The sequence below is a fragment of the Anabrus simplex genome, chromosome 7 (assembly GCF_040414725.1).
Source record: "Anabrus simplex isolate iqAnaSimp1 chromosome 7, ASM4041472v1, whole genome shotgun sequence".
NCBI lineage: Eukaryota > Metazoa > Arthropoda > Insecta > Orthoptera > Tettigoniidae > Anabrus > Anabrus simplex.
Window position 1 is genome coordinate 289,955,092 of NC_090271.1, and position 20,066 is coordinate 289,975,157.

A 20,066-nucleotide genomic window follows, 5' to 3' on the forward strand; every position below is an offset into this window, starting at 1 on the left:
ACAAATTTTGTGGAATAATGTGCACAAAAATAGTATTTTTTTTATTTAAAAAAGGAAAAACATAATTTGAATTAGCACATTTTACACTAAACCCAGGAGTGCCTAAGTGAAGATATTTAACCTTAACTCATATCTGGGACCATATATACCAATTTATATTGTTAATGTAGGTCTACTTTCCAATTTATAAACTAATTTCCAAAAACATTGAACATGTGGAGTGAAAGACACGAACAGTGTAACCTTTCAACGATTGAATATTTTATGATTTTTGCAGAGTAACAGTAATCATTTGAGAGAACTGTGTCTAGCAGCAGTATTTGTTACTACAGAACAGTTCAGAATATAAGAACAACATACAAAATCAACTAATAGTGTCAGGAATGAAAGTTTTTTTAGTATTAAAAACTTCATTTTTTGTCCGTATTGACTCAAGATTTTACAATGCTTAGTAAAGCTAAAGGTTCCACCTATTCAATACGTTATCGTAATGGTCTATTTAGAACATCACATATTTATTTAACTTATCATAGGTTCGAATCCCACTATCGGCAGCCCTGAAAATGGTTTTCCGTGGTTTCCCATTTTCACACCAGGCAAATGCTGGGGCTGTGCCTTAATTAAGGCCACGGCCGCTTCCTTCCAACTCCTAGGCCTTTCCTGTCCCATCGTCGCCATAAGACCTATCTGTGTCGGTGCGACGTAAAGCCCCTAGCAAAAAAAAAAAAAAAAAAAAAAAAAAAAAAAAAAAAAAATACATCTTTGGTACCGGTTTCGGCAATCCACTATGCCATCATCAGCCATTGAGTTTTTTATAGCAAGGAACATTCAAAAATTTAAAAATATGCAATAGCAAGTCCTATTCTTACATGAAAAACATTAAAAATATAGCTAAATAGCATAGGCCCATTGTACTATACAAATAACATGTCTTTTTTGAAAAATACAATATTATTTAGTGCATCTAAAATTATTTTATATATAATTGGCAGTCTATGATTTGGTATACCTTTTGTACAATAGAATCATGTAAAATTGATAAAAGAATCTACTTTTTGCCATTTAACCAGTTTTTAAAACAACAAGTCCTATTTTACATGGAAAATATTAATGAAACCAACTCGAACAAAGCGCCATCTAGAAACACATCCTTACATAATATACAAACTCAAAGTCTACCTCAAAATCTAGCCCAATTTCATCAGCCATTTGTGAACCTATCAAAAGTTAACTTCGACCAAGAAGAAATAATAATGCTCTCCAAAGGACCTAAACATAATTGGCCTAATTACAACATCGCCAATAAGGCTAAACAACTAATTATTGAAACAGAAGCAGCCATCAGTAAAATGCCTACAGACATTCAAAACGAAGTTAGGTATGAAGCTAAAAAACAAATTAAAAACATCTTTAGCACACCAGCTATAGATTTTAACACAACCCAGCTTGAAAATAGAAAAAAGATCTGTCAACTTAAAAACAAAATAAAAAATTCAAATGTTGTCATCACAAAAGCAGATAAAGGTAACGCCACTGTTGTTTTAGACCAAACAGATTACATTACAAAAACACAGAATTTCTTTACAGACAAAACCTTCACAATCATAGATAAAGATCTAACGCAATCTATTCAAAGACAACTTAAACAAATTCTTAAAAATACAACATGCCTCTTTACTGACAGCGAAAAGAACAAATTAATTAATATGAACCCCAGTCTACCAACAGTAAAAGCACAACCTAAAATACACAAAAATGGTGTTCCTATACGCCCCATAATAAACTTCACACCTAGCCCTCTGTACAAAACAGCGCAGTTTATACAACAATTTTTAAGCAAGCATTATACATTTCAAGCTAAGAAATCAATAAGAAATACTTCAGAACTAATTAAGCAACTAGAAAATTTCAAATTACAGGCACATCATACCATGCATTCATTCGATATCACCAATATGTACGCCAACATCAAACCTGAAAAAGTTATACCAATCGTTCTAAAAAATTTGCGCACTCACAGCAAACTTAGTCAACTTGAAATAGATGATTTCAAACTAATCTTGAAGTTCCTAACTAATAATAATTATTTCATTTTCAACAAAGTAATTTATAAACAGGACGGACTAGCAATGGGTTCGCCGGCATCAGGTATCTTAGCTAACATTTATATAGATTTTCTGGAACACACTAAAATCATAAATAATAAGACATTCAATAATATAGCCTTCTGGGCCAGATTTATAGATGATACATTTATAATAATGGATCAACGCACTACCGACGCCCGTTCCACCTTAATACATCTCAACAACATTGATAATGATATACAATTCACAATAGAATCTGAGAGCAATAAAACCCTAAAAATTTTTTAGATCTAACTATTACCAGGCGCCCATCCTCTTTTGAATACAAAATATACAGAAAACCGACACATACAGCCACGACCATCAAACACGATTCTGAACATCCTCCTAGTCATAAAAGAGCTACATACAATAATTTAATACAGAGAGCATTTAATGTACCCATGTCCAATATAGAACGTAAAAAAGAACTCAACACTATACGCAAAATCGCATCTTATAATGGCTTCAACAAATGTTTTATAGAACGCATAATAAATAAATTTAAACATCAACCCAATACTAAATTACAAAAAGAAACACCCAAAACAAAAACATATGCTACTTTTACTTTTAACTCTGACATTTTCCGTTTAACCAATATTTTAAAAAAAAGAAATGTCAATATTGCCTTCAAAACCAATAATAGAAATTTAGATATTTTTTACAACTCAAAATCGGTTAATATACAAAACCCATTCGATAGATCAGGTGTATATAGGTTTCATTGCAACGACTGTACCAGTGTTTACCTTGGACAGACTGGGAGATCATTTAATATCAGATACAATGAACATGTCAATGCCATAAAATATAGAAAATTTTCGGCAATAGGTCAGCACATACAGGAATACAAACACAATTTTTACGGTATCAACAAGGACTTGGACATCATCGAAACAATAAATAAAGGCCCACTCCTAGACCTAACAGAACAATGTTACATTACTTTAGATCAATATTATAATCCCAATTACGATCTAAATGATATTTCAGAAAAACCTACAATTTTATTTGACATGCTTATTTCATTAATTAACAGTTTAAAATTTCCTAAAAATCAATCCGTATATAAAATATTACGTAGCGCGCTAGCCTACTATCCCCGGCAAAATCCACGCCCCCCTGACACACAAGCACACGCGAACGCAACCTTTCCTGCGTCCCCTTCCCCTACAGCTGAGCCGGCTGGTTGGCGTTAGAAATTCAGCAGTTGTTCCTCACTCTCTGCACGCTGTTACATTCAACCTGAGGTGAGTTTCATATCTTCAATTCTTTTCTATAGTACCGCGTATCGTTCTCAATAACTCATACTCATTTCACTATTTCCTTTTTAGGTCCGTACTGGTTCGAGATTAACACTATTTACGGCCCATTTCCATCTGGCACATAAAATAATATTCAAGATCTTAACCATAGTTTCGGCCTCAGCCACACAGTTATTTACATTGGAAAATACTAGAAGCAATACTCAAACAAGAAAAAATACATCAGGACTTATAGTCAAACAGACTGTTGTTTCAATAAGTTTTAAGGAAGAAGAACCTGTATTTATTATCTAAAACAGTATAAGTCGCATATTATGAGGAACTAAGAAACTGTGTTAAAAATGACAGAGGTTTTTATAGAAACATCAAATTTCCTGTGTATCAACTATATCAAACCATAGTCTTTTTAAGCACCTAAAAAACAATTCTAGATGCACAAAAAGATACTTTATTTTTAACAAAACATGTTACTTGTATAACATTAAAAAAGGGTTAATACTAACTAGCCAAGTTTTAATATTTTCCATGTAAAATAGGACTTGTTGTTTTAAAAACTGGTTAAATGGCAAAAAGTAGATTCTTTTATCAATTTTACATGATTCTATTGTACATAAGGTATACCAAATCATAGACTTTGCCAATTATATATAAAATAATTTTAGATGCACTAAATAATATTGTATTTTTCAAAAAAGACATGTTATTTGTATAGTACAATGGGCCTATGCTATTTAGCTATATTTTTAATGTTTTTCATGTAAGAATAGGACTTGCTATTGCATATTTTTAAATTTTTGAATGTTCCTTGCTATAAAAAACTCAATGGCTGATGATGGCATAGTGGATTGCCGAAACCGGTACCAAAGATGTATTTTATGATAAGTTAAATAAATATGTGATGTTCTAAATAGACCATTACGATAACGTATTGAATAGGTGGAACCTTTAGCTTTACTAAGCATTGTAAAAGGAATGAAAGTGTAAAGAACAGATTGAAATATACTATGGGCGGAGCATCAGGTTGAGGTAGGCCTACGGTTTTAGGCTTTGGGATTTGATGAAAAATGGTGGGGATGGACAACATTACTTTCAGGGAATATGCATTCAGTCCCAAGAATCATCTAATTCACTGTCACAGTCATTTTCATTAGCACTGTCACTATAACACTTTGACATTGCACAAAATGTTTCAAGCCCATTAGCCAATGGCACGGCTCCATTATTCTCTGGTGCGCTACCAGAAGACCCCAAAAATATCAATCATCACTTTCGATAAAATTAGAGTCGCTTACATCTTCAAAGCAACCCAAAAGTTCCTCAATTTCTTCTCCCGAATTAGGCCTAAGTGACGACATGCCTTATTGCGATAAATGTACTATTTACAACTTTACTACTACCTAAATAAATTGCTAGGTGATTACAACTGCAGTAAATAATAACACACTTAATATATTACGATAAATAACTCAAATGTGTCAATTAGAACGCAAAATTATTGAAAACAAGTCACAACAAGCGGACATAAACAAACAAGGAGGCTGCCATATTGGATCATAGATGTCAAGCGCTCACAGATCATACACTTTCAATCGACGAGTAAACTAGCAAAAATGAAGCTATGTCAGTGACATCTAATGACATAAGAAGGAATTACAAACATTCTACCTTCCTTCTACTTGATTTGTGGCGCAATCTAGCGCCTTACTACATAACTACACCACTTATAAGAGGGTGCCGATGGAATCGGCATCCTGGCATTTTTTGTACAGAATGTAAGTGCCGATGCATCGGCATCTTGGCACTGTAAGAGTTAATGAACTTGAAAGCCCACCACAGTTATCACCACGGACTGACAGAATGAGCAGACTTAGATTTAGCCTGTTACTGAATCCGAAAATAGAGCACTGTTGATAATTACAATTTGCTTTACGTTGCACAGACACAGATAGGTCTTATGGAGACTATGGGACAGGAAAGGCCTAGGAGTGGCAAGAAAGCGGACGTGGTCTAAATTAAGGTACAGCTCCAGCATTTGCCTGGTGTGAAAATGGGAAAGCACAGAAAACCATCTAACATCTGCTAACAGTGGTGTTTGATCCCACTACCTCGCGGATGGAAGGTCACCAAGCTCTTAGCTGCGCGCCCTAACCGTACGGCCAATTTGCCTGGTTTTTTCAGGCTAAATTTAATCTAATGATATTTTAAATTGTGATATAATAGTTCTTTAAATTTAGGCTAAACAAGTTAAAATTGTTACACTGTTCATATTCCTCGATGTAATTACTATATAGATTTTGATGATCGATGTTCTCGAAACATATTCAATGAATAAATAGTTTTGTTAATAGAAAGTGTATTGACAAGCAGATTTAAGCACAATACTATTTTAAACCATTTTTAATTAAGTTTAACAGAGCACTGGACATAGACAACTCGTAGTAATTCCTCGGCCAATTTTAACTTATGGGCTAAGGAACTCATACCAACAAATGCACCACAGCTCAAATTTTATCTCTCTCTCTCTCTCTCTCTCTCACACACACACACACACACACACACACACACACACACACACACACACACACACACACACACACACACACACACACACACACACACACACACACACACACCCAAGTATGCCAAGTTTAAAATGATCCTCACAGCCCATAAAACACAGAAATCACCTCAGAAAACAATTTACCTTCTAGTGTTAATTCTTCCTTCTTGACAAGAATACGAACGGGATTCCTCATAAAAAGTGAAGTCACTTCCAACACATCAGAAGGCATAGTCGCAGAGAGCAAAATTACCTGAAACAAATAAGATAAGCTAATTTCAGTTCCCATGTTACATTGTCTTAACCTTGATTCAATGCTTTGACAGTTAACAGAAACAGTAATTTTACGAACACAAATACACCAAGGTTTGCACTCTAAATAAGATCTTCAATAAATCAAGACATTACATGTGGCATAAGCATCAAAGAGAATGGTAATTTTTCACTGGTCAACCCGAGCAGGTTCAAAGTCAAATTAAATAATAAATGCCAAAGAAAATGAACTCAAAACGTTCAAATGAGCATTTGTGTAAACAATATAATTTCATGAGAAAATCTAGTCCAATGAAACAATGCTGATAAGAGACCTGCCAACTTTCAAAAGTGAAAAATCAGGAGAAATTTCGCAGCAAATCGCGACGTATTACGACATCACTGATGGCAGAACATGTACAAGTTCATTATAATTCAATATATTAACTATTCTATTTGCCCATATATTTTTTCATCATTTACATGTGAATACTAAATACTGGACATACCTGAACTGTAGGAACATGTGACTTATCCTTCAACATGGTGATCACATTACGACTAATTGTTGTTCAACACACCAGTAGCTGACTTAGCCCTCTTCAGAAACTCCAAACTAAATTTTTGCTCAAAGCACTTGCCTTGCTGAACTGATTTCAAGGTTAAACGTTTCTCCAAAGTTTGTTCAGACAGCAAGGATCTGAACTGTGTTTTTGTCTTTGTGACTCTGCTAAAAATCTTTTCACATTCTGCATTGCTATGTGGAATTGATAAAATAGCAAGCATCACCTTAGAGAGTGTCATATTTAAGTACACCATCAGCTTATTTCATCTGACCTACCAATGCCCATTGAACATCAATTCTTCTTTTTGCCAGGTCTGTTTCTTTGAGCTGAAAGTTATAGAACTGGGAGTGCAGAATATCAGTTTATTTATCCAAATGTTCCGTTTCACTAGTCGAAATGTTTGGACACTTGTTAATGAAAAATCTAAGGCTAGAAAATGATGCCTTACTTATAGCAGAAATATTTGCAACTTCTGCATGAATTAAAACTTGATCTTTGAATGGAAATTTGTGTACCATGTGGTCACATGATGAATAGAAACAGTTTCTAACAAACTTGAAGAATATGCACTTTTCCTCAGACTTCAAGGTGTTCACTATGGAAAAAAAAACCCCGCAGAGTTCCCTATCATCAGATCACAATCATCTTTTTGATTTGCTGGAGTATGATAATCTACATCAAGGAGAGAGGAGGATCTTTTAATAAAGTCTGGTTTCCCAAACCTTGCCATCACATTCTTCAATAGTTCTTCCAAAACTGACCTCAATAAGTGGATGTGCAGCATACTTGAGTGAAGAGCTACCTTTGGATTCTCAAAGATATCCATAAAATTTGAGAGAAAAAGGCAAAAAAAAAGTATGTAAATTTGATGAAAGGAACATGAAAAGTTGTTCTTCACGTGACACTGCATGGCACTTGGTGTCATAAGTAGTTTCATTTTTTTAAAGTGAAACTGATGAGTGGGTTTTCCTTTTAACTGAAGAATGAGGTGAAATGTTATGACAATCCTTAACATTTTAAGACAAACAAGACATCTGCACTTAAACTGTGCTTAAGAATTTTGTAAGTCTTCAAAGTTCCCATATGAGAATCCTTACTCAGAATTTCGCTCCTGAATAATATAACCAAAGGGTCCCACTGAAGCAAAATCCTATCTAAACACCTTCTTATTGATAACCATCAAGCAGGCACATGCTTCAGAATTTTCCTGATCTCTGTGTTGTGTAAAGTCTGAAATTCTCTGAACTTTTCTTTCCTCTTTGCACTCCTTTCCAGATAAAATATCAATTATACTTTCATCCACATTTACTGGCAAGCACACCGCACCCTTCTCGGCAGCAAGATTGGTGACAAGAGCAGCCTACGATGATTACGTTACTATTTTCCCGCTTCAAACATCCTGCCACACCATTCTTTAATCCTACCATTACTGGAGCATTATCAGCACCAAGAGCTAGGCAGTTTTTTAATGGAATGCAGAATTCCCAAAAAGTTGAGAGCAAAAGATTGGCAATGTTAGCTCCAGTAGCATCCCCTTCTAAATTAGGCACAGAGAGTAGACAACTCTGAATTTCATTGAGTTCAGGCCTAAACAATGTTACAACGATGGGATATATCTTCAAGTCGCTTTTATTGCTACCATCAGTAGCAACAGAAAATGCATTCGCCTGCAAATGTGTTACAATTTTCGCCCTTTCTTCCATGCACATTTCTGTAATGATAGCTGCTGTTTTCGTTCTAGCACACCCATATCGTTTAGTGATTTCCGAATCAGGAAACATTCTGCGAAACAAAGGTCCGACGTGATCGGCACAATTTACAGGGAGGTTAGGTTCTACTATAAATGACGTAAATAACGCCTCGGCATTTGTCACAGGATTTACATCTTGGTTTTTACATGAAAAGTTCAGTTTCTGGTTTCTTTCTACACACTGGACACTCTTGTTATGTTTTTTCATTTGCATATGCTTGAGTATATCGCATTTCCTGCCATGTGCAACGGAAAAATCACACCTACATATAGTACAGAATGTGAACGTTGGTCCCTTTCTGGATTCACTCAAAAACGGAAACTCTTCCCTATAAGCACTTTTAAACACTGCATCATATTTCTTTTTTGACATTTTGGCCAAAACAAATATTAAGGCACAACAGGAGCACTTCTGCAGGTCTTGCTGCTACTTCTGAGGTTAGGTTACTCCAAAGAGAATGTTACTCGCTTGACTCGCTTGCAAGCAAAGAGAATGCCTGTATTATAGACCAAAGAGCAGCACGACTGGCCACCGCGCCCCGTACTGCCATCTGGGATCATTATTACAACTACTATCGACCAGCCATACTCAGCCATATATCGATAGAACGAGGAAATCCACGGGAGTTTAAAATACGAAAATTACGGACATTGCTCTGAAAATCGGGAGACTTGGCATGTCTGGGTACTGGTATTTCCCTGCAACGTTGCCGACAAGTGATAACTTACAGCCTTTTATGTTCTTCAAATACCACTGATGAATAAATCGTACATTGTCTCGCGACCATGTTGCCAAGCCACAAATCGTGCTGCTTTTCTTTGGACTTTTTTCCAGTTTTCGAATCAAGTTATCCTGGTGAGGGTCCCATACACTGGAATTATTTATGTTTGATTTGGGCGGTTTCAATTATTTCAAAGTTTATATGCGAATATTACGGGCATCCTACACTTTTATGAAAAAGGTTAGTTACAAATTACTTTTCAAGCAATAAAAATATTTAAAGATAAGAATTTCATTATGTCCGCATTGAAACGAGTTCAAAATTAAATTGAAGGACGTCACATAATGGATCAACCTTTTCATGTAGAATTAGAAATGTCAGGTTACATTACTAGTTAATTATAAGTGGTATGGGTTTCGACCACTGTTCCGGGTCATCAGCCAATCACACGAAATATAAAAAACAATGCACAGGAAAATAGCCATTAATAAAATGCCAACAGAACAAAAAGATCAAATCAGATATGACGTAAAAAGAAAACTCGACAAAAATCTTTATGAATAACAAAAACGCTTCCCCCAACTATAATAACGACAAATGTATCTTAGTGAAAATTCTGAATTAGATATTTTTCACCAATAGAGCCATCGTTAAAAGAAAATTAATGATAATAACCTCATTAAGAAATCTGATAATCTGTCTTAATGGACAAATCTGACTACATAACTAAAATAAAGATTTCTTCAACAATACCGTACTTCCATCTTTTCTCTTCACAGATCAAGAAAAAATTAAACATGAACCCAGGAATACCCACCGCCAAACCCCTTCCCAAAATTCATAGAACCATTCCGATCTGCCCAATAATCAATTACAGACCCAGTCCCTTATATAATACTTCCAAACTCACCCAAAAATTGTTATTAAAAATTTACTGCATTTTATCCAATGAATCTATCAGAAACACTTCTAAATTAATTGACAAACTAAAGAACTCAAGCATCCAACCAAATCTGTCTCTACATTCCTTTGACATTGTAAGCATGTATCCCAGTATTCCAACCTCCAAATTATTCCCCACAATTCATAACTTAAATAAACTCAGTCATCTGAGTAAACTAGAAATTCAGGACTTTATGTCCATCTTAAAATTGGTCGTCAACAATTTTTTCACCTCTCATAACACCATATATCAACACAGGATGATTTAGCTATGGGCTTGCCAGTCTCAGGCATCCTAGCTGAAATATATCTTTATTTCTTGGAAAACACAAAAATTAATAATAATTATTATTATTTTCTGACACCCTCTTTTGGGCCAGATATGTTGAGGACACTTTGGTAATTTTAAATGAAGAATCGAACAACACAGCCACTACACTTCTTAACAACATCAACTCTACTAATATTAAATTCACCCCTGAATGTGAACATAAGTCTAAAAAATGAATAGTTTTGTTAACAATTACCAGACATCTTTCTTCTTTAACTTACAAAAATTTTAGAAAACAAACCCAAACAGCAACCACAATTCGGCAAGATTCTGCACACCCACAAGCACGTAAACGTGCTACTTATAACAGCCTATTTTTTCATGCCTTCAACACTCCTATGTCGAAAAAAAGATGTAAATAATGAATTGAACACCATCCGTAATATCGCTAAATTTAATGGCTTTAACAAACTCTTTCATAAACCAAATTAACACATCCAAACACCAACCCAAAACCACATTAACAAAAGATAAAACCAAAGTCACTGCATTTTCCACTTTTACTTTTCGTCAAGACGTTTAGGAAGTTACCAATGTTCTTAAAAAACACAACACGAAATTATCTTTCAGAACCAACAACAGAAATATTGATATATTACACAACACTAACTCATTAAATCAAATGTTTTTTCCAAATCTGGAGTACAGTAGAACCTCGATTCTCCGTTTTTGGACGGACCACCGTAAAAAAACGTACAACACGGGAAAAACGGAAAATCCAGGAATGAATGAACCACGAACAATCTGGCTAAACATCACCAAAAAAAAAAAAATGTATACTTAAAATCTTACAAACACCCCTAAACCAAACCAAACTACACCCCCAATGGGCCTTCCACCTACCAAGCGACCGCTGCTCGGTCCGAACGCCTGCAGATTACAAGGTGACGCATGGTCAGTGTGACGAATCCTCTCGGCCATCATTCCTGGCTCTCTAAACCGGGGTCGCCATCTCACCATTAAATAGCGCCTCAGTTAAAGGTAACATAGATGTTGATTCCCATACGGAATCTGAAATATTTGTCCTGAATGAGTAAATTTATAATACCAATATAAATGGTCCGTTATTGGACATTATAAATTTTCAAGCTAACTCATTCTTGGCTGCCAGCGTTTCGCCCTCGTGTGCTAGGGTGGGCTCATCAGTTGGTTACCTAGCACACCTACCAATACGCTGGCTAGTGCATACCGTGGAGGCCACTGCGTAGGCTAACTGGATGGCAACCAAGAATGAGTTAGCTTGAAAATTTATAATGTCCAATAACGGACAATTTATATTGGTATTATAAATTTACTCATTCAGGACAAATATTTCAGATTCCCTATGGAAATCAACATCTATGTCATCTGATGGCCAAGCAGGCATCAATTTTTGATAATGAGGCAAAGTCTCTTAGTGCATTGGCACTGCCGGTGGCTCCAGTTAGCCTATGCAGTGGCCTCCATGGTATGCACTAGCCAGCGTATTGGTAGGTGTGCTAGGTACCAACTGATGAGCCATTATACAACTTCTTTCAATTTAATTGTAATAAAAATATTGGTATTAAAAATTCTTCGCTTAATGGCCACACTAATTTTTTTCGAAAATTTTGGTATAAAAAGTGCGACAATTACGTTGTGAAATATGGTATTCGGGCTAATACGGTCATATACCAAGACCTTTCATGTCTATACATGTAAAGTGCAAGATCTGTTTAGTTCATTTATTCAATCTTAGTGAAAAGGAACTTATTTATAAATGTTGCTTACGGTTGTTTGCCGGTCATTGTTGAGTGCATTGTTCAACAAAGTGGTCCTCTTACGATGGCTTTTGTAGCACTGACGATATTTTGGAGGGATTGGTTAGAAGGAATGTAAGGCATGAGAATAATAAGAGATTTTCTTAAATGATTGCATTAAGAAAATGTAGATAAGCTATAGGAAACACTGCAATAACAGAATCTAAGTGGGAATTACACTGATTACAGAGCAATATTTAGAAAGGAAAACTTTATCAGTCATCTGTTTGTGGTAACAGATTACTGTGTTTGGAGTCCTAAGCAAGGTTTAGATTCTTGTGTCCCCTGCTAATCTCTTTGTTGGGTATCACTCACCAGTCATCAGGGGTACACTGTTTCTGCAGCAACTCAAATTTATTCACAAGATAACTACTGTCATGTCGTGTGGCCTCAACAGAGGCCAGGTGCAGGTCCTTCTCCGTATAGGCAACCTCAATTAAAACCCGTTTATTATTTCTAATCTTCTTTATAATACTTCTCAAACTGCAACGTCCTTGGAAACCTAGTCTCTCCTGACAGGCCGTAATTTAGTGCTGGGGTCATTTGCTGAAGAATGTAAAACTCATGGATTGCACATCAAAATCTTAAAAATCCATCACGCTTCACCCTCCCCCCGCTCCGTATTTTTCCTGGTGAACCAAATGAAGTTTCTATAGTCTCGTACTCTCTCTGTTCTACATTTTGTTTTGCTATTTCTTTAACGTCACACTAACATATTGAAGGTTTTTGGCAATGGAGGAATGGGAAAGGGCTAGGATTGGGAACGTAGCAACCGTGGCTGTAACTGAGGTACAGCCCCATCATCTGCCTGGTGAGAAAATGGAAATCCATGGTAAACCATCTTCAGGGTTGCCGACGGTGGGATTCGAATCCACTTCCTCCCAATTGCAACTTTCAGCTGCATGGCCAACTGGCTCTGAAAATTCTCTTAACCGTCCTCTACAACACTCTGGTTGCATCTGCTATTACTTTTACTTTCTAACTTAGTATTTTACTGTTCCTGTGTTTTATTCTTTCTGTCCCTACCTTCCATATACATAAAACTATGAACACTGGGCAATCTGAGTTTAACCCCTTGTCACATTCTTCAGTTTAGTATTTTCAGCAGCATACTTCACTTCATGCACGAATGCTAGGAATATGTACTGACAATGAACTGATTTGTTTAGTAACTGACCGTACTTGGTCAGTCAAGTCTGTCACAAGAAGCAGCCCCTTCTCTTCCCTTCCCGCCCCTCTTCTGTATTCCACTAATATGCTAGCTGTCGATCAACATGCGATAGGTCCCCAGAAGGATTTGCCTTATGTTTCAAGTGTCAAATTGATCTGAGGTAGTTACAAAACGAGGGCTGCAGCAATGACCGACAACAGTAAAAAAACAATGGAACAGACGCATCCCAACTTCCCTCCAGAATTGAAACTTGTCGATTACAGAGACAGTACGAGGCTATAGAAACTTCATTTGGTTCACCAGGAAAAATATGGAGAGGGAGGAGGGGGAAGCGTGAAATGGATGATCTGTACGCAAATTACAAGATTCTAACTCAGTTGCTCAACATGTAATGACTGGTGCTTACGATAACCTGGTGTTCTGTATATTACCGATTGTGGTTACGATAATTTTGTTTCAAGTAATAAACTTCATGGTTGGGTTGCATATTGAGTTAAGACTTAACTTAAAAATGAGTACAAAATTTTATTGTTCCACCTTGTCAATACTTAAAATCATTTAACGTTTATCAAAACAATACAATATAATAATAACATGTACTAGTTTCGGTCCGTTTGTTGGACCATCATCAGCCTAGCCAAAATTACAAGCAAAAGACAATCTAAAAATGAAGTGATGTGGATGAACAAGGGGATGGAATGACATACAAAAGTAAAAACCTTATACATGTTACAATAAATATGACCAGAATATGTTAAAATTAACAGATGAATAAAAGCATTGTGATGTCATATAAAATCACTTGATGACAAAGTCTTAGGTTGACTGTTAAACTTGTGTTGCACACTTAAATTCGAGTGAAATCTTTTGTAAGTTCTTATGTTTCTGGAAGGTTCTAAAAGAGAGATCCACAATGGTGCAGAGGGAATTGTCCAATATGACCAGTATAGACCTGACGAAATGAGATTCTCGTGGCTGGCATGTGTGGTGGAGTAGCGTCCACTCTGATTCTTCATCCGCTGGACCTTTTTAAAATTAGGTTTGCAGGTTCATTGGGTTCCGACTGAACTGAGACTACCTTTAAAAAACAGCAATCGTTCATGCTACATAGAATGAGTCCAGCTTTCTCATTTTGTTTCCTAAAGTTTAGAAAACATTTTGTAAAGCACTAACCTAGACATGTAGGAAAGGCGTGGGAGTTGTTATTGTGAAGTGTCTGTCCTCGCGAATCTTCGCTTCAATTGAAGCCACCAAATCGTCTGATCAGAGATGGGCGACCGGAGCGGGCCTCATCATGGATGTTGTCACGACCATCTCTGAAGTCTCGTACCCACTTACGCACTTAGGCTTCACTCATAGCATTAGCAGCATACACTTCGCATATCTGTCAGTGAATGTCTGCAGCGTACAGGTTCCTTGCCAACAAAATTCATATCACTGACGTAACCTCGCACGGGGCGGGCGAGTTGATAATCTTGGAACATTTGAGCAAGCACCGGACAGAACAGTAAAGCCTTTCCGAAATTTAACTAGAAGCGAGAAAATATGAACTATCCTCTGAAATCAGTGATGTACTCTGGAATATCTTGAGGTGTATCACATTCTTACTTAATTTCAGTATATAACTTTAAAATTAAGAGATCATTTACTTCAGCCATTATTTTTAACAAGTTAACCCCTTAAGCGGGGAGCTCGGTACACACTAGCTCGCTCTCAGGTGGAGAGCGATTTCCGATTGAAGAAAATATTGAATTACTTGATTAAAAACAATCTTAGACTAAAATGAACTACTGAAGGGCCAAAAGAGAAATATTTACTTGAATATAATGTATTTAATTCTTGAAAAATTCTATTTTAATTTTTCAACACTTTGTGCAAAAACGTACTAAGTGCTTTCACACTGTGATATCGAGATTGCTTCTTCCTAACAGCAAAGCTCTGGTTTTTGTTTATACAATAACTTTCACCTGAATATCATAGGCAGTTTACTATCAATCTCTGCCTGGAAATAAATGTTTCTGTATATGTAAATTGCAGATTTACAAAGTTTGCATATACTTAAAAGATGTGCAATGGAATAAATTATAATAAAAACCAAACCAAACCCCATGGCACTACAGCCCTTGAAGGGCCTTGGCCTACCAAGCGACCGCTGCTCAGCCCGAAGGCCTGCAGATTACGAGGTGTCGTGTGGTCAGCACGACGAATCATCTCGACCGTTATTCTTGGCTTTCTAGACCGGGGCCGCTATCTCACCGTCAGATAGCTCCTCAATTCTAATCACGTAGGCTGAGTGGACCTCGAACCAGACCTCAGGTCCAGGTAAAAATCCCTGACCTGGCCGGGAATCTAACCCGGAACCTCCTGGTAAGAGGCAAGCACGCTACCCCTACACCACGGGGTTGGCAATATAAATTATAATACTCACGAAATTTTCTGTTATGTTGGTTTGCGCTTTCGAGGGATCAAGTTTATATAGCCTCCCTACAATTACTAAGTGACAAACAGACTACATTACACTACAATACAGGTAATATTTACAGTATTTACAGTCTTCACAGTGTTATGTCTTTTACAGCTGTTCATTATGATACACATGGAAGCAGGTCATGTTATATAACCAGTCTCGCCTTCGCATAATTTATATAATTCCATTCCGAAACGTGATCATTTTCTTGTTATGTAAACTTTACACCATAGCCATCCTTTCCATAGCAAGAGGTTCTCATCAACTGACATTTTGCCATCAGAGTATAAGCTTTCGAAAATTTTGCTAACAGGTGGTCAAATACTGGATTTATCTCGTATATTTTTGGAGGAAGTTTTGCATTATTCACCTCATTATCAGAGATATGTAGAAAGCTGTGGAGGAAAATCTAATAATAATAATAATAATAATAATAATAATAATAATAATAATAATAAAATAATGTTATTGGCTTCACGTCGCACTAACTACTTTTACGGTTTTTGGAGACACTGAGGTGCCAGAATTTAGTCCCGCAGGAGTTCTTTTGCATGCCAGTAAATCTGCTTACAAGAGGCCGACATATTTGAGCACCTTCAAATACCACCGGTCTGAGCCAGAATCGAACCTGCCAAGTTGGTGTCAGGAGGCCGGCCAGGCCACTCACAATCTGGCGAGAAAAAATCTGTGTCATCAGCTCATAGAAGATAGGCGTAGTGAACAAGCGATTGCAAGAAATAATGTCCTAATTCAGGTTTCTGTACAATCCCCTGCGGCAACAGTATGGCCATAAGATGCTTTATTTCGTCCTTATGTGTTCGGACACGGTCTTGATCTAGATTCCTACCTTTCGTCTTACTACACTGGGTTTTATGTGCGATTTCCTGCTCGGCATCTTTTGTCTGTTCAGCTATGTTCTGGCATATCTCGTCATAAAAAAGTAATTAAAATATTTCGCTTAAAATATTTCGCTCAGTTTTGTTTTCCCTAAAAACACTCTTTACAACACGATGGAAATTCGGATCAAAGCAGGATTTTCTTTGTCCATTTTCAGTATAAGTTGAAGAACTTGCAATGATTGGATTGTAATCAGTATTATCGTCACAACTGTCACTGTCATGATCGCTACTTGAACTGGAATCTAACATTTGTCGTCTCTTTTGCGACTGCTGAACATTTGCATCAGCTACGAGCCTGCAGTACTTATTCCAGGTAATTTCCTGTCACTTACGAATTCCCCTTCGGAAGAACTTACTTCACTAATACCACAATTCTCCCCACTAAATTCCAACATTTCGTTTATCATGACACGTAAATCATCTTCCTCTAACAGTGGGGGCCGGTAATTCGTTACAGATATTTTAGCGGGAAAAAATGTAAGAAAAAGGATCGAATAGAACCCTGGTCTCAGCAGTTTGTACGGAAATCATAAAATATTACGGATGCGTACGATAATAAAATGTCGTGTAACTCGCGATAAACACACACTCCAGCCGTGAAGGAAGGGGATAATAAATCAGGTCACAGTTCTAAAATGTCATCAAAGATGTCTTTTCAGTGTCATAATCACTAGAAATCCCTTCAACAGCAATATTATTACATCCAAGGGGCGATTAGGTGGTGAGCTAAAGCTTCAGCGCGGAGCTATTAGGCCTTAGGTCGTTCTTGCCCGGACGTCAGTTGCGTTCTTTATGGTGCAACTCATGGATGACAAATAGGTATTGGGAGAACATAGTTGAAAAAATTCACATGGGAGGGCAGACTCATCCAGAATACGCTGCTGAAAAGAAAATAAACCTCTGCAGGCAGGCAACTGAGAAAAGAAAAATAATAATTTGAATCGGCGGATATCTCCGTGTTCCCCACTGAGCAAGCGACTTGTAGCCGCGGATCTCGCCGCATCGCCCGCCCAACGGGTTAACTAACAACTGCTATCGGCCACATTATTTACGCATATATTACAAAAACTTGTTCTCTCTTTCATTTCAAATTTTCTTTAGAGAACAGCAGTCATTCGATATTACTAATTGACTCCAACATCGCCTTGGAATGTCGACGAGAAAGCTTGCAAATGCACATCATGAGAAAACTACACCCAAGCCCGAGCTATACCGGACCAAAGATGATCGATCACATTTAATGGCAAACCTTTCAGTTTCCTTATTCAACTTAACCGTACTATACATATGATAACATACTTCAAGCGCCAGTAGAGAAATTATAACACTCTCGCTATAAATTTACATTCCGTAAATTTACATTTCCGTAATTTAACCAGAAGCGAGAAAAAATAAAGTAACCTCTGAAATCAATCATGCACTCTGCCATACCTCGAGGTGCATCCCATTTTTACTTAACTGCAGTATTTAGCATTAAAATTAGGCGATCGTTTAGTCAGCCTTTATTTTTAACGAGTTAAGAACTGTTATCCAACAATGGGTTGAAGAAAATAATATGAAGGTTAATGGAGGCAAATCAACTGTTACAACTTTTACAAACAGGAGCTTTAAAACTGAATTTGAATATACTTTGGATGAGGTAGTTATCCCAAAAGATGACAAGTGCAAATACTTTGGTGTGAGATTTGAAAGTAATTTGCACTGGAAGGGTCATGTTGTTGACATTGTTGGGAAAGCATACAGATCGTTACATGTCATAATGAGGCTACTTAAAGGATGCAATAAAGAATTAAAAGAAAAAAGTATGGTTCGTCCATTATTGGAATATGCAAACAGTGTTTGGGATCCTCACCAAGAATACCTAATAAAAGAAATAGATAGTGTGCAGAGGAAAGCAGCAAGATTTGTAACAGGGGATTTCAGGAGAAAGAGTAGTGTATCAGAAATGTTAAAGGAACTTGGGTGGGAAATTTTAAGTAAGAGAAGGGAGAAAACTGAACTTATAGGATTATATAGAGCCTATACAAGAGAAGAAGCATGGGGAGATATCCGTGAGAGGCTTCAGTTGGAAAAATAATTATATTGGCAGGACAGACCACAAATATAAAATTAGAAGGAATTTTAGCAGAAGCAATTGGGGTAAATTTTCATTCATTGGGAAGGGTGTGAAGGAATGGAACAGTTTACCAGGGGTAGTGTTTGATCCTTTTCCAAAATCTGTACAGATATTCAAGAAGAGAATAAACAGCAACAGAGAAAATAAATGAAGTGTTAGAGGGCATTCGACCAGTGCAGGTTATTGTAAATAAACAAATGTGTGTGGATAAATTAATTCCATCCCCTGGTCTGAGGAGTTTGGACAGCCAAAGTAGGGGACTACGGTAGCTGTGAAGGCCCTTCAGGAACTCAAAAGTGGTGGCAAAAGGGGCTCTGGTTAAGACGCAGCAGGTCGTTATGCTACTTAGGTTCCAAAATGGTTAAAAAAAAAAAAGTAAATAAATGCAATGTAAAGTTTAATCTTATACCAGTTGTATAGTATCATTTGAAGTAATTCCACATACTGTATATCAGTTGACTATAATTGTAAGTAGTACAGGAGATATTATAAGTAGAATTTTGTAAACAATATAAATTTATTAAGGATGAGCTGTGTATTTAATAGAAAAAACTGTTAGCATAAATTGTATAATATTGTATTACAGGAAAATTTTCTTCTCTTGTTAATTTAATATTTAGTGCTTGACAATAATGTATTTTAGTGTACCATTTGCCACCGAGGTAGACACCTCATTTGCAAATAAAGAGATTTTGATTTGATGTTATTTACACATTTATTTTGAAAATCTGTTCTCTTTCATTTCGAATTTTCTTTACGGAACAGCAGTCAACGGGTATTACCAATTGAATCCAATGTTGCCTTAGAATGTCAACGAGAGAACTCGCTAGTGGACGTAGCGAGGAAACGATACTGAAGAGAATCGATTGCATGCAACATAATTGCTGGGGTGCATAAATATCGGTACGGTAAAAAAAAAATTGTGCGCCTAATCGTTCGCAATAACTGATGTGTCCGTGATAGGGCTCTCGCTGTAACCGAAGGATAATACACAGTTTAATATAGGAATTTTGAAGGGAGCAAAACATTACATTAAAATGGACCACAGAAGCGTCTCTATGCTATAAATTTTAAGAATTGGATCTGAACTCCACTCTGATTTATTCCCAACGTTCGAA

The 20,066-nt window shown here is 36.6% G+C and overlaps 1 protein-coding gene across 1 annotated transcript in view; it reads right to left on the reverse strand.

The window, feature by feature from the left end:
- Positions 1-20,066, reverse strand: part of eIF4A (eukaryotic translation initiation factor 4A) — a 131,312-nt gene that overhangs the window by 15,778 nt on the left and 95,468 nt on the right. Inside the window, exon 7 of the mRNA XM_067151728.2 lies at positions 6,099-6,207. Within this exon, the coding sequence (XP_067007829.1) occupies positions 6,099-6,207 (109 nt within the window). The remainder of the gene's footprint in view (positions 1-6,098; positions 6,208-20,066) is intronic.